This window comes from Aquila chrysaetos, chromosome 20 (assembly GCF_900496995.4).
Source record: "Aquila chrysaetos chrysaetos chromosome 20, bAquChr1.4, whole genome shotgun sequence".
Lineage (NCBI taxonomy): Eukaryota > Metazoa > Chordata > Aves > Accipitriformes > Accipitridae > Aquila > Aquila chrysaetos.
The window spans coordinates 16792986-16816846 of NC_044023.1; the positions used below are offsets into that span (position 1 = coordinate 16792986).

A 23861-nucleotide genomic window follows, 5' to 3' on the forward strand; every position below is an offset into this window, starting at 1 on the left:
ACACCAAAAAAATGGGTCTGGGTGACCAACCCTGGGGAAGACGCATGGTGTGCAGGAGATGCTCCTCCGTCGGTTTTCCCTGCCCACTGAGACCACATCAGGGATGGGGCTGAGCTGGTTCTTGTGCTTTTACTGCAAGACCAGCTAAATGAAAATCAAGTTTTCTACTCACGATTAACCAACACTCCTTAAGAGCAAAAAACATACACGAGACTCTTCCCTTTGGATGAATACTTCCATTTATTCCAACTGGAAAAAAACATTATTTTTTTTTAAATATACTTAAGTGTCATTTCTTTTTTTTTTTTTTTCTTTGTTTTTCTTTTTAGAGGAATAATAATTATCACATTGTCCTTTACAAACAACGAAAAAAATTCCTAGCAATAGCCTGTGGTATGGAGACATCCATCTTCAAGATTTTTCTGCATCTGCTGCTTCGAGTAGGCAACGGGGGGGTCCCCGCGGGCGCCCAGGGGTGCCGGCACCAGCCCCGCAGCGGGACCCTCCTTCCCGGGGCGCAGGGCAGGGGCCGGCTCGGCGGCAGCACCCCGAGATGCCGGCGGGGCGATGCCGTGAGAGGCCGAGGGCGACGCGGGCGGTTAAGCCTCGCGGCTCAACGCCCGGCTTTATCTTAACACCCTCAGGCGTCTTTGGGTGCCGGGAGCCCCTTTTGCCAACCCGCTCCTCCCCGGGAAGCAGCGGGACGACCGGCGTCGGCTTGCAATCCTCCGGGACGCGCCGCGACGGCAGCACCCCGGCGGTTTAAAGCATACAGAGAACAAACTCACATCCACCATAACACAATACAGCTGAGCCCTATTTATAGAACGCTCCGCCGCGGCGAGGCTGCTCCGCCGGCGGGGGCTGAGCCCACCCGGGGGACGAGCCCCCCGGCCGCGAGCGGGCTCGGAGGGGTGAGGGCGTCTCGCCAGGGCAGGATCAGGCCCGCGGGGAGCGGTTTGCGGTCGTTCTCTTACGTGTTAGGCAGTAGGCAATATTGAGACTTCCACTTGGTAATGAACAGCAGTTAACATAACCCAGGAGACTAGAGCACCATAAGACAAGTCTATATTCAAAACAACGTCATGCTGACATCACACAATTGCACCATTTACACTTTTATTTACTCCAAATAATAGTTCAACGTTTAGTAACTTCAGCGTTCTCTACAGAGGTGTAAAATTCCTTCTCCGGCTTTGGTCATTTACAACGTTGCAGACATTTGGTAGTTCTGTTCTTTCCTATTTAATGATAAAAAAGAAAAGTCCCTTTTGCAGCTGTCAGGATTCCTGTATCTGACTGATGGAGCGTACCTGCAAATCACAGGCGTGAGCAGACTTCAAAATGCCACCGAGGCCTCTTCGAGATTTAATGAATCAGAAAATGTTCTCTTTATTTACCAGGATCAAAACAAACAAACAGAAAAAAGGGTTAAAAAAACCCGAAACCGCAAAAACAACTGACAACTCAAACTCTCACTGGTATGCTTAAGAAATTTGATGATGAAACGGAAAGGGGGCGTCCAAAGTACTGTTTGGTTAGCTCTGGCTGAAAACAATTCTGAATGTGCATGCATTTTCCCAGTGACTCCTAAGATATAGAAATTCCTCTGATATTACAAAATACAAAAATATTTTCTCCAAACTCTCATTTACATTGCATTTACAACAATCATGGAAATAACTTAGGCTCCCACACTGTCCAAGAGACAAAATTACCTACCAACATGGCTAATGGAAAACAAAAACGTGGTGGCAAGCAAAAGCTACCGGCAAACTGATGCGCAGAGTCAACAGTGGTAACCAAAACGTACGGACAAACAGAACTCAAAAGGGTGGCAGTATTCGGGAGAAAGAGGAAAAACTACTGGGTAAATATTACAGGCTAAAGTGAACTTTTTTGTGTGGTTTTTTTTTCTCCAAAGTAAGATGTGCAAAATATATTCGCCGTGCCCAGGATTATGACTATTTATAGAAGCCAGTCTACAACCTCCTTACAAATCCCTACTCCTCAGGTCTTTTTCGTTACAATAAAAGCGCTTACATGATCTAAAACAGTGCAAGTTTGTGAGTTAATTTACATTCTCCCAAGGTGCCTGGCAAGGATGCCATTAGGATATGATACAGTTTTTGCTCTTCTGTCTTTTCCGGCTGTGCAACTGTCCCCTGCCACCCAGCGTGGAAGACTTGGGCATGCTGTACGAGCCGTACTTGTGCAGGAGCTCCTCGCTGGTCACGTACCGGAGGCGGGCGGGCTGGGGAATCGGCTCCCCGAGGAAATAGCCCTCGTTGTCGGACTCCGAAGAGGAGGAGCAGGTCGAGCACCAGTCGTACTCGGCGAAGTAGGGCCCCCACCTCTCGCCCAAGTGGTTCTGCAAGGCGAGATCCGACACCGTCCGGGGACAGTGGCCGTAGACGTCCCTGCGGGGACCCTGCTCCACCGCCTCTCTGCAGCTCCTCTGGTGCACGAACTGGTCGTAGTCTTCCCTGGCTCGGAGCGAGGGTCTCTCCTTCAGCCGGCAGCACTGCTCGCTGGCCAGGTGCAGGGCGTTATCCGACCGGGAACGTCGAGACCGCCGGGGCCGGTGCGGGCGGTAATGCCGGTCATCATCCCGGAGGTTAGTTCGCCGGCGCGTACGCTCGCTCATGGGGGCATGCCTCGAGCCCTCCTGTGCCCCCAGCTTGCCCCCGGGCACCCCGCTACCGTAGTCGAAGCTCTGGTGCATCCGCCCGTGCGACGGCCGCTCTCGGTACCCGAGGGGGCTGGCGAGGTTGTGCAGGTTCGGCTCCATGTCCTGGTACTGCTGCACCGACAGCAGGCTGCGGACGGACTCGGCGCTTCGGAATTGCATGGAGCTGTTCAGGGTCCCCATGTTGCTCATCTTCTCCGAGACGTTCATGCCCGAGTCTTTGCTCAGGTCAGGCATCGAGAACCTGGAGAGATGCTCCTGGCGCTTGGCTCCACCGTCTGCAGAGAGGCCTTTGCGGGGGATGGGGAAAGGAAGGAAAAAAAGAGAGTTAAGGAGGAGAATTCTCTATCAGCAGAGATGCAGGGAGAAGGCTGGGTTTGGCCCGAGACTTTTGCTTTAAAAAATAACACGGTGGTTTAGATGCTGTCCTGAAGAGCCCTTCAAGAGGATGATTTTTTTGGTTTTTTTTGTTTTTTTTTTTTTTTAAAAGAGCAGGCAGTTCCTCCTTTGGGGAAATCACACCAATTTAAGGTGTTTTGAGTTGGACTCCAAGTTGCTTTTCACGACTTCCTTCCCCATATGTCTACGCTGCCTGCGACTTGATAGGAATAACTAGTGATGCCAGTGAGAAATTATGCGTCAGAGGTAACCTGAGGCCTCCTGCACGTTGAGATAACTAGGGTGCCGTGATCTGGCACCCACACCTTGTGCAACGACGACACGTTTTGAAGGACCGCACAATGTCAGGGGCAGCTGAAAACGGGGCCACTGGCTAATTCAGGCCCGTCACCACGCCGCAGCGCGCAGGTCCCCGGAATGACACCCGCGGGGGGACCGAAGGGGCAGCCTTGGCCACGGGCGTGCAGTCAGGGTTTCCCAAGAGGCGAGGAAACACCCGAGCCCCAGAAGGTCTTCTGGAGCTCCCCGTAAGCAGCGGGACAGCAGGAGGGTCAGGCTGTCCCTGCAGCTATCCAGGGATATCTGCACACGGGCAGGAGCCAGGAACGTCAGGTCAAGCTTGATGGGCTGCTTGATGGGTCAAGCTCTCACGGGCCAGCCAGCCCTGAGCTCCTGCGAGGTGCTTTCCTCCAGCCCCGAAAGCCTTCACCTGGCAGCAGAGAAGTGGGGTGTCTGCCCAGCACCTGCCCATCAACGAGAAACTCAACGCACCCCACGTCACCCTAGTCCTTGGCCCGTTTTCTGGGCGTTTTCTGTCTATTTTCTGACTATCTCCACGTTGGCTTGACAACTGGCAGCAGTCAGCGCTTGCGTTGCAAGCTCAGGACAACATGTTTCGCAAGCTCTTTCAAAGGAAATCCATTTCATCCCAAATCAAACGCAGAGTGTTTGCTTTGGCGCTCTTCTCCCCGTCCCTCTCCGACAACCTCCCCGTGCAGACCAAATGGAGAGCTGTGCACCATCAGCAGGATTTTCATCATGACGCACAGCCCTTATGCAATCACCGAGAATTTACGACTTTGTAAATTAATTAAGAAAACCAACAACCCAGCCCACAATTCAAGAATAAACTTCTTTTTCCCTTAACAAAAGCTGCTTACATTTCATCGAGAGCTCAGCTCCTTCGGCATTAGCTGCTGCCTGCCAAACCTGAACAAGAACAAGGGCTGCTGTCACTAACCCCGCTCATGAGCTGCTTCAGGGTTTCTTTGCACTCAGCCTTAAAAAGATCAACAGCTCCTGCAAAGATGGGCAAGGTTTTCCAAATCCTCCCCTCGGTGGCACCAGGGAGAGCTTTAGCACTTGAGCACAAGCCGCCGCTGGGTCTCGCATGATTTGGCTTTGCTCCCCGAGTCCCAGCCGCCGCAGCCATTTGCTCCTTTGCTTTTCTGCTGTTAATGGGGATGTTTCTGGAGTTTATGATTACAGAGGACGGTAAAGCGAAGGCGATCCCTGAACGCCGCAGGAAAAGGGAGAGGCTGGGTTAAAAAAAAAAAAGGAAAAGACATGTTGCGTTTCAAAAAGGACACGCTTCTCGAGCCAGCTTCATGCCTTTTTTTTTTTTTCCTAAGCCACACTGATCTCCAGCGAGCTAACCCAACCCTGCCCACTGCCCTTTGGAAACAGCCCTGCGTGGGCTCCCCATCCCCTCCGAGGACCTGCCTGCCCGTGCTCCCTGCTCCCGTCACGGGACAGAGCGATTCCCAGCACGCACCAGCTCCTCGCTGGAGACGTGATCTTCTGCCTTTGCTCGCAGTGATGCCGTTTGTCACGTCAGGCACTGTTGCCCATGACCCTCCTGTGCCACCGTGGAGGAGCCCAGCAGCCGCCCGGGAGGGAAAAGCGACTCGGTAACATGCGCGCAGACCTCCCGAAAAGCCACAATAACAGTGGGATGGCCCGCGGAGCTGATCCGAATGTGAATCATGGCTGCTGACAGCCGAATGTGGCCTTAATCAGATCTGTCAGACAATAGCTGACGCCAAAGAAAATGAGCCCTCGGTGACATTTATGCAACCCTTCATTAAGAGAACCGGCGCAGCTCCGCAATAAGAACGAGCAACGGCAGTGCTGTGCAGGCAGCTCCAAACACCGCGGGATGCTTCTGCGGCATCAGCAGATTGATTTTGGCAGCATCGTTTGAAAGGGGCCGACCTCGTCCCGCCTCGCAGGGGCATGGGGGGAGCCGGTGCTTCGCCCCCAGCGCACAGCCCGCCGCATCGGGTGGTACCCACGGGTCTCGGCTCCCTCGCCGCAGCCATCTCTCTCCTCCGGTCCTGCATCCAGCAAGAATAAAAACAAGCATCTGGGGAGAGGCTCCGGAGACATGGAAAGAGCAAAACAGTATTTTCAAATTAAGCGAGACGTATCTGCGTCCTCCACATCACCGGCAGGAGCACTGCGTGCAGCCGTGGTGGCCGAGCGGTGAAACCTGTTTCTTTTTGCCGGGAGTAAAGCGAGCCGTGATAAGTGGGGGGCTCCAGCTCCGGGAAAGGCAGAGCCAGCACTTCACAGGTTTATTTTATGCAGAATGGGGGTCTCCAGCCCCTTGCACACACCTCCAGCAGGCACCATGAGTGCTTTTGTCTTTTCCCCTTCAAAGTGCTGGTCAGCACAGGGGGCAGCAATTTCAGACGAGGAGCCCGTGATACACGTACGGCTCATGCCTGGAGTGCAAGGTTTAATCAGAGATTATTAGGTCTAGGGGATGTTCCTGGCTGTTCATCCAGACGGCCTGATTATAATTAAGCACACACATTTTAAGATCTTGAATCACTGGGAAAATGTTGATTGTAAGAGGAATCCAGCACAGAGCACGTACACCACCGTCGCCAGTACATGGAGCTCAGGGCGCGACGGAGCCTGTGCTCGGGAGGCTGCAGCAAAGCCACCCCGAGACCCAACGGCTTCATTTCTCCATACGACGGAGTGGGAAATGCTCCTTTGCTGAGGGACAAATGCATCCTTCCAGGCAGATTTGGCAGGCTGCATGTGCACAAGGCTTTTTTTGGGGAGCCACACTAGCAAGTGACCCGGCAAGCAGCGCGGCCAGGGGTCAGGGAAACTTTGATTTATCTGCTCATGGTGGCAGCGAAGGATTTCTTCTGCTCACTCAGGAGCAAAGCTGTGCTTTTGCAGCATCACTGAAGGCACCGAGAGCTCTGCATGGCTCTTATGGTGCGCAGAGCAGGTACCAGGTCAAAGATGCAACTTCTAACCCACGTGAAACCCAAAGGTGGCTCCAGGCTTAACTTTACATCTACACCAAGGCAAGGTGTAAAGCATCGTGAGCAGGGGTTAGGCCCAGATTAGTCTTTCAAAGCTCCTTAAATGATCCTGTCCCTCTCTGTGGAGCCATAAAGCCTCAGCAAGGCATAGTGGGAGCAAGCCAGGGGAGCTCCAGTCTGACCGCAGCGAGTTCAGAGTACAGCAATAACCATTTGTCTGAAAAATTTCATCTAGAAAATATAACCTAGGAATAAAGTTTGAAAGAGCAGGGGTTGTTTAGTCTAGAGAAGAGAAGGCTGAAGGGGATATAATAACAGCCTTCAAACACAGAAAAAAATGCTTGCAAAGAGGAGGGGAATACATTATTCCCCAGTTCTGCTGAACTCCTGCAAGGAAAATTTCAGCTTGAAGAAGAAGAAAACTCTTCCCGTGCAATCACAGCAGAAGAGGGCCGGGGCAGGCTCCCACAGCGGAGGGTTTCCCAGGCACCCGAAGGCAGCGGATGCCCAGGCACACGCAGGGCGGCTCCGGGTCTCTGGTCCTGGACAGGGCGAAGGCGGCACCGACCCTCCTCTCCTGCGGTCATTTCAGAGCCACACCAGTGCACTGAGGCCCAATCTTCTTGAATTACCAGTATTTATTTACAGCCGCTGCAGCTCCTTCTTAATGAAGTGTTTCATCTGGGAACACAGCTAATAACCCGCGCGAGCCCTAATCTGGAAGACAGAGCACGCGAGGGGAGACCCCACCCCGCAGCGGTGATTTTTTTTCTAACAAGGAAACCCGAGAATCTGTTTCCCGAGGCCGTCCAGGGCAGCAGGAGCCCTGCTCCGGCCCGTGGCACGGGATGGTTGTTACCACATCACCGAGCCCTTTCCGAGGGTGCAAACCCAGGGGTGACGCACCGATGCCACCAGACTTTCCTTCTGCAAAATGACGCTCTGAGACGCTGAGCACAGCCGTCGGCGGCTGCCCCAGAGGCTCTTGCATTGGAAAAGGAGAGACGGCACCCGCTGCCGCCAGCGCGGTGCGTCGGCCGGTGGCCATCCCACGGCCAGATTGGAGCCAGCACCGCGGCGCACGTGGACGCAGCAGGTTATTTTGCTGCCGTTCTCCGCTGTGTGGGGCTGCCAGGCTCAATATTTCACCCCGGAGCCATGGAAACACACGCCTTTCGAATGAGCGCAAGTGAAAGCTGTAGCTCGGCTGCGGGCGTTCGATATAAAACTTGAGCTGGCTACAGTGCTGGGAATACAAAGCAGGTTTCTGGTTAACATTATGGTTTGCTAAGAACATGCTGTACCATCCCCTCTGAAGTCCTTCCCCACCCCTATTAAGAACCGTGTTTATCCCACAAAACATTGCCGAGGGAAATAACAACCGAGTAAGCAAAGCGACGGCACAAAGATATTCCTCGTGAGCATCACCTCTACAACCTTGCCACAACAAAGCACTCGGAGGCGCTTAAATCTCGCTGTGTGCTTTGCTGAACCGGGGCTGCGAGTTGCATTAATTATGAATTATTAAACCGCTCGGCAAATGACAGCAGAGGGGCCACAGACAGCATGTACGCTGGCTGTGAGGCTGGGAATGAAGCCTCCCGTGAGGGGAAGCAGCTCCCAGCCCCCATTAAATTAAATTCCCCACGAAGCTGGGCTAACACGGGGTGAGGCCTCGCCGCAGCCAGCATCCCACTGCAGAGATAGCATCGTCTGCTTCACCCCGGCGGGGAATGCAGAATGCCGTGACTTAGGATATTGCAAACAAACAGGGCCATGCTGACGTTTGCTTCTTGCCTTTACATTTATTATAGCGTTCACATATACCTGTGCATCGCGGTCCTCGCCACCTGATACCCACATAGGTGCCTGCCTGCACCAAAACCCTGCACCCCGGCCAGAGAGCCAGTGTTTAAGTGCAGCTATAGAGGCACAGGAGGGGACGGTACGGCATCTCTCATGTCCAGCCCCCCCGTGTCAGAGCCTTCTCTCTCCCATAGCACCAGGCAGGCACATCCTCACCATCCCTGAAACAGGGTTTATTTCAAGTTCAACCCCGAGAACCGAAAAAGAACTCAAGGAGAAACAGCCTGCCCAGGGCTTTGTTTATAGCTCAGCCTCATCTCACTTCTGAACGACCTCAGAGTGTGCAGAAATAAAGCAGAACCCTTATGTAAGTGGAAATCGTGGAAAGTAAACAATTCGGGGGAAAGCAGAGTGCTCGGCCAAGGGGGTCGCGGTGCCGACAGCCTCCCACGGTGTGCCACCGCGTGCCACCCCATGGGTGTCAGGGCATATTCCCCACCCGATCAGTCCCTCTGGCTCGCTGAAAGAAGTCCCTACACGGGTGCTGCCTGGGAAAAGGGCTGGATTTTAACCCAGAAGCGCCCGTGTAACCTCCCTTGTTGGCACCACCAGCTCCTACGCCCTCCCCAGACAAGGCAGGATGGCCGACAGGCTGGGATGAGGATGATGTGCTATTGCTTCCCCTGACTACATCTCCTTCCACAAGTCCATTTCGGCTCTCCCTCTGGTTTGGTCATTACCCCACGTGCTTCAGCACGTCCACGTGTGACACCGAAGGGGTGAAGGCATGCACGTGGCTGGCCCCGGCGTAAGCAAGCCCAGACTCCCACTGCTGAGCAGCAAAAAGCGAGCAAGGCAGGTAAAGAAACGTTCCTGGCAGTTTTATAATGTTTTGGCATTGGCCCTTTGGGATGGAAAACCTCTATCTTCACATTTGGTTTTGAAACGACCCAGCTTGGATTGGGGAATGTTATACCCGGGTCTCAAAATTGCAAGAAATTCCCCCAGGGATCCTGTTTTCTGACTCGGAAGCGGTTTTACGCTGCCCGTGTCTGGGGGAAAGGTGGTGGTAGGAGCGTGCTGGAGAGCCGGGAGCCTCCTTTTTCTTAGAAAAAGTCAGAAACAGCCAATGTATCATTTTCTGGCTTGCGTAACTCAGCTGAAGCGCCCGGGGCAGCCCCTCTCTCCAGCCCAGGGGGGAGAGGAGCACCTGCGGGATGCAGTGCCAGCGGGGACATGGGGATGGTCCCTGGACCCCTCGCCCCAAGCCCCTCACTGCCATCCCCGAAGGTGTTCAGGAGCTGCTCCCAAGCTGCCGGTGCAGGAGAGGCTGGGCTATTGAATGCTTCTCCAGAAAATATAACCCTGGCCCTGAGAAACGGGGCTTTTTCTTCCCCCACTCCTGCTTTTCGGCTCCTCCTCAGGCAGAGGAAGAAGAGGGCACTGGGGACAGACGATGCCGTCAGGTCACTCTGCAACTCAGACACATAGGGATCAGCGCGGACCCATGTGCATATTCATATGTTTTTTCTCTCCACTTTCTGGGTATATCATCACAGTTGTTGTTTAGTCCTGGAAAAACAAGCTATTTGGGGCCTTTGGACATCTCACAACACAGATGACAAGAGAAACGTGTGCCGTACATGTGAAATCACATTCCACCCTGTAACGGCACCAGTTTAACATCTTTTTTTCCTGGATTTATGCCTGTGACAGATGAGGCTGTTACCCTCACCCAAACTCATCTTCTCAAGGAATACTTAAAATCTGTTTCTCCTTTTGCATACGACACTGTCACCGTTCAACACGACTTCTACCTCCAAAGCACTCCTGCTCTCTGCAAGCTGCACACAAAGAGCCTGTTCCCAGAGAATAACATTTAGCCTGCAGGTACTTTCTTAAGTAAGTGGGCTATTTGACCAGCTGGCATTTTGTGGAAATGACTGCTTGGAATCAGCAGAGATCAGCTCTTGATTTCTAATTCAGCTGCTAGGCACATACAGCGCCTGCAAAACCTTTTTAGAGGGCAACACAAGCACAAGTAGAGCAGGGCAGAGCACAAGCACTGAGAGCAGGGCTGTGCTGGACCCAGTATCTTCTGGGAAGTGATTAACCTCTGGTAGGATCAGGCTCCTCCTCATGAGAAAAGCTCCCTGGACAAACTCCATCTTAGCATTGTCCTGATTGCTTAATGAGGGGAGTTGTAGGATAAACATTGCTACAGCATCCACTGTTTTGTATTGTCGCTAATGTCATTTAAAAAAAAAAAAAAAGGCAAAAGCAGCCAAAGGAAACAAAATACAAAAGATAACATAAAATCAGCAAAAATGAGCTCGCTCTTGGAAAATGTGCTGGGAAGTATTTTTTGCTCTTTGCCTCTCCATCTAACGGCCACGTTGGGCAGGAGGAGGACCCAGTCTCCAGGAAGCCGTAGCGGATCGGAGTCTGTCGTAGCCTTCAGTTGATGGCAGAAAAGGGATTTTCAAACAGAAACGTGGAAGGAAAGGAGAGATGCCCTCCACCAGCAGGAAGCTCTGCCCTTTGCCAGTGGACGCGTTTAAATCACATCAGCATTTGTGGCAATTACACAAGCACAAACCAGAGGACAGCAGAGACACTCCCATCTAATTCAAACTCTGAAACAGAGCACAAGGAGGGTCACAGCTACCTCTGCAACTCAACGGTCTGCTGGCGCGCTACTACCCACGGCGAGACAGCACAGCACAATCGAGCACTTTAAGAGCAAGTGCCCAGGATTAACAAAGCATCACACCTCTTTACTAACCCACGAGGAACTGGCTTTAAAGCGATTAAGTAGAGCCTGGTTGGTAAGGTGAAAACCTGGAGGCTTGGGGTCACATAGAACTCGGCCCACCCAATGGGTGACCCCCGGTCCGGCACTGAATGCGTTACAAATATTATATTTGTGGACGACATCTGTTCACAGGAGGCAGCCTTCTGACCAGAGGACAGGGACTACCGCTGCACACCCCGTGAGCTATCCGCTTTTACTGATGTCTCCAGCTAACTAGTAGTTAAGTCGTAATAGAAACATCACAGCAAAATCTGCTGCCAGGGAGGGACCAGCTTTTAACATGTGCTCTGCAGGTCAGGGACTGTTTGCCCTTCAGCTCCCTATAAAAAAAAAAGAATGTTTTCAGCGATGCCATAAAATGTTAGATGGATGCGGTGTTAATTATTTCACTTTATAAGGTGGAGCAACTGCGCAGCATTAGTAGCTCAAAGGGACCTCGTATGTGGATGCCCAGGAGTTTCTTGCAAAGCAGAGCTGGGGCACGCGGGGTGGAGGGGATGGGGTGAGCCGGACCCACGGGCTGCGCTGGGGGGAGCTCCGTGGCAGTGCTTGCTGGGCAGCTTGCTCCGCCGTGGTGGGGAGGGCAGGGATGGGAAAAGCCAGGCAGCGGGGCGCTGCGCCCTGACACCCCTCCCCTCCAAAAAAAACCTGTTCTCCCACAGCTCTCAGCCGGGTCACCGAACCTCCCTGTCCTCAAAACGCTGCCAATTAAATGGGATGATAATTGTGTCCTCCCTAATTGCACACATGGCCCTGGGGGAGCTGCCACAGTGTCCCCCAGCTCGAGCTGAGCCAGGTCCCAGCGCAAGGAAAATTATTAGAATCTTACACATTAATAAAAATGTTATCACCTTACTCTGCAGAGGAACTGCTTAAATGCACTGCAAGCCCCATCATGCTGAGCATCTGCTCCCAGAAAGCAGGAAAGAAGAGAGTCGTTAAGGCAGGAACTGCCAGTAAGGAAATTCATACTTTGGCTGCATATGGAGGATGGATGCCTTTGGAAGGTCTCCCTCCCAGCATTTTAAAAAAGGGTTTCTAAAATGAAAGACAGAATGATTTTTCACTCTAATACGAAGGCCTCGCCACGTTTCCTGTCTCTTGACCCGTATCCCCGATAACCTGTTACACTTCAACTCCAAAGCATGCAGCAACCACTCCAGTACTCGGGGATTGCTCATCCAAACTTGGTGTTGCTCAAGACTCTTTGTACTGACGGGGTTTACACAACACAAGTTTTTAGGAACATGAGTGGCTTTGGAAACATGGAGCTTTGCCTAGGGAAACCTTGTTTTGGAGAGCAATTCCCAACTCCCTCGCCGTTTCACATCTATTTTTCCTCTGTGTACATCTGAGGCTGTTTGAGCAAACCCCTCTCCAGCTCATTAGCTTCTCTTCTCCCCCCTGCTTTACCACTTGCCGCTTAGGGAGATCCTGGCTGAACACAGATCATCTCACATCTCAGCACGGGGCTGGCAACTTCCCTAAACAAACACACCGAAACCCAGGAGCGGGGCGAGGAGGCACAGGCGTAGCAAAACAAACCTGTCCGTCCAGGTGGGGCAGAGCAGAGAGCTCGGGTTCAGCGGTGCTCAGCTCTCCGGGGACCCGGCGATGCTCACTGGCACATCCCCACCAGCCGGTGCCAGCATCCCATGGGGGGTCCTTGGGATTGGGTACCGAACACCCTGCAGGCTGCTCACTGCCAGTGACAGCAAGACAGACGGACTCCCATTTTGCAGGGGGCAGGCACGGGACTTGCCTTGAATCCAAGCAATGCTTGGCTGGAACAGGGAAAAGCCAGGGGAGCGGCAAAGAAAAACCAAGGCAGTATCTCTGGCGAGCGAACCAGGCTCGGTATTTTCTTTTCCGAGAAGTCTTCTGCTGAGGGACTCGAAAGCAAGCGGTAGCTGTGCCAGACAAGCGCAGCCGTCCGATAACGCAAACTACGGCAGGCTGCAGAAGGACGGCGGGCAGGGGGGGCTGAGCCTCCCCAGCGCCGAGCTGCGGACCAGAGCCCCGCCGCAGACACGTCCGTGCACGCACACCCATCCCCGCAGCCGCAAAATGAAACCCAAACACGTCTGGGGTGAGAGGACTGAGAAATATTACCCTGGGATGTGCTCACGAGAAACGGGCTCAGCCTGATGGGACAAGCATCTCGCCCGGGTTTTCCCTGCAGTTTCTCCCAGGGGACTGGGGAAGAGGAGAAAAAGAGCCGTGCATAGAGGAGGAGGCATTTCTTTTAAGCAGTCACATGCTCGAGGACTGCGTAACATGCAAAAGGGGTTAACCGGGCCTATCGCAAAGCAATTAAAAATATTTTTAGCCCGCAAGGGCAGCTGACAGCTGTCCTTCAAGTGCTGAAGGCTGGAATCTGCCTCTGTGTTAGCAGCTGGACTCGATTTTTCCCCCCTCTTCGCAAAAGGGAGGGTTAAAGAGCTTGAAAACATTTCCTCTGAGCTACACGGAAAGGCCAGCCGTCTGCAAAGCCCCGCATTTTGGTAAACAAGCGAGCAGAGCGAGAGGGGGCTGCCAGGCACACCGGGGCCGGGCAGGCGAGCCGGTGGCACCGAGCGGCCGTCCCCAAGCTGCCGGTCACCCCTGTAACGGGGAGACAAGGGACCCCATCGCACGGAGGAGGTCCCGGGGTGGCCGCAGGGTGGGCGGCAGGAGCGGGGGTGACGTACCTGTCGCGTTGGAGAGCGCGAGGGACTCCATGGAGCCGCGGGGAGTCCGCTCGGTGGGCGTCAGGTCCTCCGTGAACTTGAGGGCGTTGATGGGGTGCCGGCTGCGGCACTGCGGCGTCGGCATCCCGCCTTCCTCCTCCTCTTCGTACTTGGGGACTTTGAGGCTTCCTCTGGTCTCGGGGAAGCTCTGGTTGGACATGTCGCTGTAGCTCTCCTGCGAGCGAAGCCGCCCCGAGTAGTAGTCCTCTCTGCAGTCCTGGATGAAGCTGCCGCCGTGGCTCTTCATCGCCAGCGAGGAGCTCCTCTTTGGGTTGCTGAAATGTTTCGCCCATAAATCCGGCTGCGAGCCTGGGACCTGGCTGGGGTTGTAGGAGGTCCTTATGTTGCACTGGCTGAGAAGCTGCAAAGGGCTTTGGGACTGACTTTGCTCCATTTTGCTCCCGTAGTGATAGAGCTCGTCCCGGCTCCTCCACAAGTGCTCCCTGTTGAGGCTTGGCGTCTGGCTGGCCAGGCTCAGCAAATCCATCTGCAGGGACAGCGGGTCCACGTCGGCGGAGAGGCGGTTGGAGGCGACCTGCAGCTGGCTGCAGGGGCTGCGCGCTCCCTCCTCGCCTTTCCCCTTGTTCTTGCCGATCTTGGCGCTGCGGCGGGACTCCTTGGCTCGCGCGCTCTGGAAAGCCGAGTCGGAGGAGTCGGAGCCGTTGGGGTCGTCGCCGACGCTGCAGGCCCTGGAGCAGAAGATCTGGCCCTGCTTGGGCAGGAAGGGCCGTCCCAGCAGGGACTTCTTGCACTGCGCGCAGCAGAAGCAGGTCTCGGTGGCGTGCCAGTGCTGGCCGTCGTACGTCATCTGGCCCTGGTCGATACCTTGAGGGGGAAGACGCGGAGCGTCAGGGTTAGCCCGCGTACGTCGCTTCGCCCCGCGCGCAGCGCGCGCGTCCCCCGCGAGAAACGCGCGCCCGGGCTCGCTCTGGAAAGCGCTTCAGCGGGGTTTCTCCGACATGTGAAGTTAAGCCCGTTTCTAATTCCTTGCAGGCTGCAGGCCTTTGCTTGGGAGTTACTCAACGTTGGGAAAGGCAGCAGAACTGAGCCTCAAGCTATTTCGTATTAAATGGGGATATTTCCGATCATAAAGCAAAGGAATGCAAGAAGTTCTCCATAAAGTCCTTGAAGTCAAAGCAATAATATGCTGCCTATTTAAAAAAAAACAAAAAGCCTCCGACTCAACCGTAATGAGGAATTTGTGCTGCCTTGGTTAAGTACGTAACGGAGCAGCTGACATCCCTGTCCCTTGCTGCTACCGCGGCCCCATCCTAACTGTAGTTTGGCTACTGGGGCCCCTTCTCCAAAAGGGAGAGGAAAGAGCCGGCCCCAGGGATCTGAGTGCACACCCTTGCCTCGCACCCAGCCCAATTTCCCGGGTTGCCCCCACCAGCCCCCCTTGGCTTAAGTAAAGGAGTTGATGGAGCGAGTCTGTCCCCTGCCAGCAAAACCCCGGGGAGCACGTGCCTGCTGCAGGCACGTCGCTCTTGGTCAGAGCCGTGAGAAGAGCTCCCGAGGTTTCAATTAGAACGTTTAATTCACTTGTTTAAACTGCCGTTCGTGGCGAAAGCCCCCGTTACCTGAGAAACCGCCGTGCACGGCGGGGTGCTGCACCGCACGTGTGCACAGCACGTTGCTTGCACACCCGCTGCAGCCGCGTCGCTGGGGGGGGGCCGAATCCTGCCAGGTAATTTACAAATGAGCGGTACGCAAACGGTCCATTTTATTCCGAGCTAAATTTGGGGTCGTGTAATTGTTTTTTTTTTTTTCTTCCCTTATAATGAACGAAATGCTTTTATATAGACTGGAGCGCTACACTTTTGTGGACAAAAGAGAGACAAGACGGTGGGTGGGATTTTATCAGCTCCTTTTCCAATGCCCTGAAGCCATCTCGCAGAGGAAGGAGCACAGTCTCCCTACTCTGTCCTCTACCCAACCCAAGCCTTACAAGTCTTAAGCACACACCTCCGATTTATGCGGCTCTTACTCACAACGCTCAGTGACTACTACGAGCAACTTGCAGCAAAATGGCTGCAGTCCCTCCTTGGCTAGAAATGTGCAGATATGCACCAGAACAGGCATTTTTCCCCCCAAAATCTGACAGTCAGCAGGCTCCGGATGGATGGACAGAGGGGAGGACGGCAGATGGGGGAAGCAGGAGAGAAGGGAGCGTGCAAGAAGCGTTAACAGCTGCTTCTTCACCGCTCCGCAGCTGAGCTTTCAGGAAGGATGTGCTGCAGGTCACAGCAAACACGTCCTCCAAGTGCTTCGCTGAAGCCCTGAGTCTTCCTCCCCGTGCCATCTGGCCGCTGTACAAGACCAAAATGGTTGGGATTTTTTTTCCTTTCCCTGCAGCCTACGAATTATGTGAACATGTGAGCTCACCTCCACGGACAAAGAAAGAGCTGCCCGCCCACCCGCGAGCAAATGCTCAGCCAAGTGGCAAACGGGATTGGGTAGAGCAGCGAGGTGGCTTCCCAGCCCCCCCGAGTGCTGGGGGGACAGCTAACCCTCAGAATAAAGTACATTTTCAATCACTGTTCTAGAAACGTAGATTGATTCCGATGTGTTATTTCTTTCTGTCTGAGAAGATCTATCTGCCGGCTGATTAAAAAAGGCGAACAGAAAAAATAATGATGCCTAATGAACAAGCATCTTTCCTGTCAGTAGCTCATTAACTCATGCGATCCTTTGGCAAGCTCAGCTGGGAAGAATCTGAGAGTCGAAGAGCCAGGCTGTTTACAGGAAAATGAGAATTAAAGGAAAAAAAAGCGTGCATTACATTAGGCCAGGAAAAGCTTTCACTAGTTCCGACAGCTCCTGAGGTTGCTTGCTGACAGACCGCCCCTCTCCGACCGCAAAAAGGGATAAGCAGTGCTTTAACCAAACAAATTACCGCGCTAGCTCCTTGGCGGGACGCGAGAGGGGCACGAGCCTCTTCGGACGCTGCAGGGCTGGGGCGGACCCCAGCCAAAGGCAGTCTTGCCCCCAGCCCCAAGTCGCTGTCAAAGACCTAACGCAACAGCTCTCTGTTGCCAGAAACAACCTTCGGAGCCGAGGTTTGCCCTGCTCCCCTCCCGCCCCGCGCTCGCCCCGGGGCCGAGGGCAGGGGCACGTACCGATGTGCTGGGCGCAGGTGTCGCAGTACTCGGCGTAGAGGGACTCGAAGCAGCTGCAGCAGTAGGGCCTGCCGTCCTTCATGATGTACCTCTGCCCCCCCAGCACCGTCTCGCATTCAAAGCAGCAGAAGTGCTTCATGTGCCAGTGCCGCCCTTCGGCCTCGGTGCATTCGTCGGCAAAAATGATCTGGGGGCAGGAAACACAAGCGCGGAGCGGAGTTGGTCAGGAAGGGGACCCTGAGGCACGGGCATCAACCTCTGTGCCTCCTGCCTCTGCGCGGAGGCTGTGCCCCTTTGCTCGCACAACATCCAAATTTTACAGCTAACCCCGCCGTCCTGCACGGGAAACTCCCGTGGTTTGGCTTGCGGCAGGGGCACCCATCACTTCTTAAGGAAATCCATTAAAACGCAAATACCTCAGGACCGTGGTAGTGCACGGACTACAGAGTGTTAAGGCAGAGCTCGCAGTAACGTGCTCCTAAGCACATCCATCAGCCGGAGGGGTCGATCAGGGTAATAAACATGCTTATATACAACCTATCGATCTGGTGGACTTTTGAAGAACAGAGCAGCCGCTTACTAAAACACATTGACCCATCTCTGAAACAGGGACACGCGTACAAAGGATGACTGAACACACAAGAGGTGGCAGCTCTCTGGAGGGGAGAGAAGACGGAGCTACCGGCCTCCTCACCATCGCCTCTACCCCAGCCCACGTGCTTATAAAGATGATAGCAGCCATTATACCAGTGGGGAAACTGAGGCACAGAGTGCTGTTAAGAGTGGGCTGGCGAAACAGCCACCTGAAACGGTTCCAGCGGATGTTTTCTTGCTGTCTCTACTTCCCAACCCCACGCCATCTCCACTCCCAAAGCCAAGCTGCGGGAGCAAGCAGTGGCCCAGCTCTGCTCCCTGGCTCTCCGCCCCGGCACAGGCCACACCAAAAGCTTTTCCCCTGCAATTCCTCTTACACCTGAGTTACTCTTTCTCGCAATTAGTGCTGGATGTTTCAGGGGAAGAAGCGCGTGTTAAAGAAGCAGCTGAATGAAAGAGTTATACGAGAATTTGCAAGGATAAAAAGTACATGAAAAAAAATTACCCAGCCTAAGCCACAAGGAAACAGGGCCAGTCGAATGGTTAGGAGTTGTTTTTTTACTGGTAATGTTACAAATTTAATTGGATACATACGTCGATGTTCTTTATATTTGAAGTGCATATAGCCTTGGATATTTACTATTACACGCTTGCATAGATGGGACGTGGTATTTTATAGTACATATGGTTTTCCACACTATGCTTTTCACAACTTTAAAAGCCAGAACAATTTCCTTCACCAGCCTTTTAAACAGAGATTGACACTTGAGAAACGCTCAGAGGCAACTCTGTATGGTTTTCTATATTCGTTTTGTATTCCATTTGTTCAGCTTCCTATAGCCCGTTAATCGCCTCTCTTAAAGCCTGTTCCAGCTCGGCGTGTACTCAAACACTACCGTCTTGTAGGAAACACAGCACTCATCCCACCAGAGGCTTCTTCTGGGGAGACAGAGGGGAAGGGGGGATCACCACACACCGCTGGGCTAAAATCACACAGCACGGGGGGGTGTGCTGCTACTGGGAACGCTCACGGAAAACCTCCCCGGCTCCCCGCACGTAGACGAGGACCTCTCTCAGCACAGCCCTAGGCAGGCTGCAACGAAAAATCCCCGAGACGCTCACCTGAAACCCCGGGAGAAGCTTGCACGAACGCTTGGCAAAGCCAGCCCCGTCGTATTTCGTGTGCGTGGCTCCGTGCGCGGGCCAGGGCGGGTGGAGGGGAAACGCCACCCAGCCGGCACCAGGAACCCCCTCGTGCCATCCCCACGGGCAGCACCCGGGGCGAGCTGGCTCTTACCTCGTCACACGCCGCACAGCGGGGCTTGAGGCACTCGGCGTGGTGCCTGCCGCAGTAGATCTTCCCGTCTTGGTAGAAGTAGATCAGGTCGACCAGGAGCTCGTTGCAGACGCTGCAGATGAAGCAGGGAGGGTGCCAGCAAACGCCGTGCCCCGCTCGCGAGGCGAAGACGGCCATGTCCCCGCCGTTGATCTGGCCGCCGCACTGTCAGAGAAGCCGGTGTTTAACGGGGAGCGGGCGAGCCCGCCGCCGCCCGTCGCCAACGAGCTGCTTTCGCAACCGCGGCAGAAAAAGGCGCTAATTCGCAGCTCCTTTCGGGCACGTCTTAATCCCTTTTCATCCCCGTTTTGTGGCTAAGATATCACCAGCTTCCCCGCTGCGCGAGGCCAGGAGCTGGCGTGACTGGTCCACGTCAAATACTGCGGGGTGCTCTCGGCACCCGCCCCGACGGACCCCCGCGCTCACAGCCGCTGGGGGCACGGGGTGGGTGCTGCTCCCGCGAGCTTTGCTTAACTTTGGCGATCCAAAAGCCGCCCCGCCTGGGCCGGTTCATCAGCCGCTACCCACCTGCTCGCAGATGGCCCCCGTCATGGTTACGGGGAATGGCCGGACATTGCCTCTTCCTAAATTTTCCCTCTTCCTTTGATTGCTGAAGAGTTTGAGCTCCCTCTTCTCCTCCTCATCCAACGAATTGCAATAGCGGACCTAAAAAACAAAAGCGATGCTCAGTGGCAGGGTTGTCCCTGGCTCCCCGGCCAGCGAGCCGCAGTCCCACGGGCTCTGCAAAACTCTGCAAGGGGGTTACGCAAATAAACTCCGTCCTGGGCTTAGGGGAGCCTGGAGAAAAACAGCTGTCTGGGCTTCAGTCATCCTGGGGTTCAGCTAAAATTTCAAGAGGTAGAAATGAGAAGAAAGGGCAGGAGGAAGGTTGCTCTTTGGGTGTTAGGTCTGTAGGAAAGTCTTAAAAGTTGGGTCCTCTGAGTCCCACCCAGACCCAGCAACCAGACTGAGGGTTTTCCTGCGTTCTCCTTACGGCAGAGGTCTTACAGCAGCTTCAAAACATTTTATTGGCATTTCAAGAGCGCAGCCCGTTTTCCCTGTGTACATGATGGAGTTCCAGCTATTTGGGAACTCCAACTATTCTTCCAGCGTAGGGTCAAGTTTGCACATATGCAAAACCTCTGCGTTGGAAGGTAATAAGGAAATAAGTAAAATAAAAGGATACAAACAATGAACGATGCAATTTCCCCAAAGCTTATAAAACTCTGAGGTTTTCCTGGCTATTTTCAGCCTGCAGGCTTAGCTCTTGGCTGATTGCATCTCAACGGAGAATATGACTGAAGAGCCAAGGTGGCCACGTGTAGCAATAGTGCCCAATCCAGCCTCCGTTACTTTAGAGAGCAGGCTCACGGAGCCGAGCAGGATTATTCAGGTGAGCAACCAACACACCTTGAATTTTCAAAGAGGCAAAACCGAGCACAAGGGGAAACTGCATGCGGAATCTGCCAATTTGCAGAAAATACTTGCAGGCTCGTGCCTCCAGCTTGCAGCAGCGCAGGCTGCAGTAGCAGCGTTCATGCGTATTTACTCTTACGTTTTTCGGCTGTCGGAGGCTGTGGGTTTTCAGCAGCTGCCAGGGAAGGCAGGCAGGCAGGTTGGGGCCCGAGGGTGTGCATGAAGAAGCCCCTGCCTGGTGCCTGGAGCTCCCCCGGCACTGGCAGCACCGTGCTATGCCCGTGGCACCCAGCCACGCGCAGGCAAACTCGTTAAAATCTGACCTAGATCAAACAAGTTACCTGCACGTATTTTCCAGAGCGGCTTCTTCAGAAAGCAGCACGAAAATAATTTTTTTTGTTTACAAAGGGAAATTTTGCGGGCTACCAGAAGCCAGTGTTCTCACTGGCGAGAACAGGACGTCAAAGACCGGACCCTTTTTGCTGCCTCGCATCTTTCTTGTGAGATGTGAGAAGGTTTATTTTCTCTGACTGGTCTTGACTCAACCTCCAGCTTGCCAGGCTCTCCCAGCTCCCAGCTCGCGAGGCTCAGTCCGAGGGAAACCCCTCCTCGGCACACACGCTCCCCCTCGCAAGGTGAGTCGGAAGCAGCACTTGGGAAAAGGCTTTTGCAAGTTCGGATCTGGCTCCAGATGATCTCAACAGCACGTCAAGCCACTTTTAACGTGGCTTTGGCCTCTGAGGGCTGAGAAAATGCTTTGATTTCAGAGAACTGAAGAAGGATGACGTTAAAAATTTCACCTTCAGAAACAAACACCCCCCCCCCGCACCTCCAACACAACGCAGGCAGGTAGCAAATACAGCACTTAAAGAGCAACATGACCAAACCCCAAGTAAATCCCCCCGCAAAAGCAGAAAGGGCTGAGAAAGGACCAGCCATGCTTCCGACAGGAGCAACCCCAGGAGGTGCGTCCCCTCCCCACCCGCAGCCCCGGCAGATAGATGACCGAGGACACTTTTTTTCGGTTACTAACCTCATTGTCGTGCGGCGGCAGCTGGTGCAAAAGCTGCTTTATGCGAGATTTTTCTCCCGGGCTGTTGACGTAGGGGACCTTGTCCTCAGGCAGGCAGCTGTAGTACTGGTGCACCTACGGAGCAAGAGAGGGGACTGCACTGGGGCTCCCTGACCGAGCCCGTGCCCCCATGCCCGGCCAAGCAGCCACCCCCCGAGCCAGCAGGCACCGGGTCCTCCCGATGATTTCCAGCGGGGAATAACGCAGCCAGGCGCTGCTTCGGTTTCATTGCCTTTTCTCCACCGAGAAAGAGGGGTGGCAGCCCCGGCGAGGCAGCGGAGCTCGTTACCGTTTGCTCGGTCAGCCTCCATAGCGTTAGCATGTTTCGCCGGCTGCGGGGATGTGTCGGCACCTGCCTCGGCAGGGGAGGTTAAAAAGGCTGCGCCCCGGCAGCCTCCGTGTTGCCGGCTATCTCAGCCTCCACCTCCATCAAAACCCTCCGGGCTTTTTTCCGCAGCAATTTGTGGAAATAAACAGCAGATAAAATCTGTTGGAAGGCTTGGTTTTTCTCTTTCGTCTCAGAGCGTGTAATTAAAATCGGCTATTAAAAAGGCAGCGCGGTGGGGCACGGCGTGCCCCGGCACCGGAGGAGCCCGATGGCAGCCCGGAGAGGAAGCACACCCTGAACCCCAGCGTCTCTCCTCCGACTGCCACACCTGGGACGTGTACTCAAGGGCCGGGCCAGGCACCGGGATGGGGCTCGCTGGCCGAGGATCAGCTCCGAAATGGCCACGGTGATGTTGAACGGCTTGGGAAGAACCAGGAGAAGGGAAAGGTAAGGGAAAGCTCGGCTGGGATCAGGAGTCTCTGCAGCCCCGCATGCCTCTGGATGCTTGGGCAGGAGCGGAGGGCTGGACGGCTTCCTTAAATCCACACTTGGCTAGAGAGATGCAAACTGTTTTCCCGGTGCGTACAGCTTTCCGCCTTTGCCGCGGTGGGATTAACCCCCTGAGATGCTCCCTTGGCTCTCAGACGCTGCAGCAATTCATGTCAGAGCGGCTGCGCTGCCTGCAGCTTTCGCAGCGCTTTTCCCGAACGACGCTTGCTTTGCAGTGGCTTCTGATCAGGTTTTTCCCTCGCTGTACGTTTTGGGCTTTGGCCTAGAAAGCACCGCCTGGGCTGGCTTTCCCCAGAGAAGCCCCCTCTGCCTGCACAACCCCACGGCGTCTGCGGGATGACAAGCTACCGTGGGTGACGGCGAGGGATGGGGACGCAGAGGCAGGCCGCGCAGGGCTGGCTGGCAGGGGAGCTGGCCCACGGGCTGCTGGCGGAGGCTCATACAGCCTTCAACAGGAAGGAATCACTTTTTGTTCCGGAATAAATATCCAAACCTGGCGTTATTCAGGAAGAATTACTCTGCATTCAGCTCACTCCCTGGTCTCAGTCAGAGCTACCTGCGAGCAGAGCTGCTCCGGTGCTTGCAAACACTTTTCCTCTCATTTTATGGTTCCCCTCCAAACCAGCCCTAACATCCACCTTTCCCCGTCATCAGGTTTTGCAGAAAGGGAGATTTTTAGCAGATTTCCGCCCGTAACTCTGCAGTGCTGATGACAAGGGAACTGCTTGTGTCACGAAGCTGAGGAACATGCTGAGCATATGCCACTGCAAAACCCTGAATTTGTTTAACTAAGGCACAGCAGAAACAGACCCACCAGCTATGGAAACTGTCAAAGAAAGAAAGGCTGCTAAGTATTTTGTTATGTTAAAAAGAAAACAAACTACGTACATTAGAATACTTACTTTGCATTTATAGAGCATCCTTCATCCAGGGACATCAAAGCACATTAAAAACACTTAAATTCTTATGACATGCTACACAAGGTAGCAAATACGCGCACTGGAAAGGACTATTTGCAGTATAATGACGTTAAATGAGCTCCCTGAGTTCATGCAGCTAGTCCGTAGCAGAGCTTGCAGCTGAAAATCTCCCAGCAATGCCCCGGCTGCCATACCTTTTACGGGGCTGCCAGGCTACTGTGCTACCACACTGTGCCTTCCCGGCCGGTACAGACGCCTGCTGACTTCTCTCCACCGAATTCCCCACGTGCGGACTCTCCCCTGCGCTCAGGTTGGTTAGTTTGTGTTTTTATTTCTTGCAATGACGGTTTTTTTGCCCACTGAGTCCTTGAAGTTGGCGAAGACCAGAAATGACTTTTTTTTTTTGAAGAGCTGCCAAATTCCATCAGGCTGCTCTGGTCCCTACAGCAATGAGCTGTGAGACGCTTACCCTGAGCGAAAAAACAGGGATGCGAGTTCTTCCTTCGGCAGCCTGGGCACTGCCTTCCCGGAGCCTGGCGCGGCGGGACGTACGTGCCCAGCTCCGCTCCTGCTTCCGCTAGGAAGTTTTCCATTTAGTCTCAGCAGGTCCGCGGGAACTGGCTCCCATCACACCAGCAACATAGCTCGGCAGGGATGGGCAATTTGGTTTGAAAAGCAAAACAAAATAAATATAACAGGCTCCAACTTGCGTTCTGTTGCCTGAAATAACCCGAAAGGGTTTGCTTTGGATCTGCATCAGCCAAGGGGACCTTCTGCAGGGATGCTCATGGAAGGGATGGAGCAGAGGCAGCTGCCAGTCCTTGCCCAGCACCCACAGGAC

At 54.1% G+C, this 23861-nt stretch overlaps 1 protein-coding gene across 5 annotated transcripts in view; it reads right to left on the minus strand.

The window, feature by feature from the left end:
- Positions 1–221: 221 nt before the first annotated feature.
- Positions 222–23861, minus strand: part of PRICKLE2 (prickle planar cell polarity protein 2) — a 108965-nt gene continuing 85325 nt past the window's right edge. For 4 of the 5 annotated variants that reach the window (XM_030043713.2, XM_030043717.2, XM_030043716.2 and 1 more), the window contains 6 exons: positions 21224–21337; positions 19303–19440; positions 18736–18939; positions 16845–17031; positions 13687–14550; positions 222–2979 (listed from right to left, as the gene is read on the minus strand). In XM_030043713.2, the coding sequence (XP_029899573.1) occupies positions 2111–2979; positions 13687–14550; positions 16845–17031; positions 18736–18939; positions 19303–19440; positions 21224–21337 (2376 nt within the window). In that variant the 3' untranslated portion in view covers positions 222–2110. Of the gene's footprint in view, positions 2980–13686; positions 14551–16844; positions 17032–18735; positions 18940–19302; positions 19441–21223; positions 21338–21551; positions 22765–23861 lie in introns of those variants that run through there. The other variant, XM_030043718.2, reaches the window with a different exon arrangement.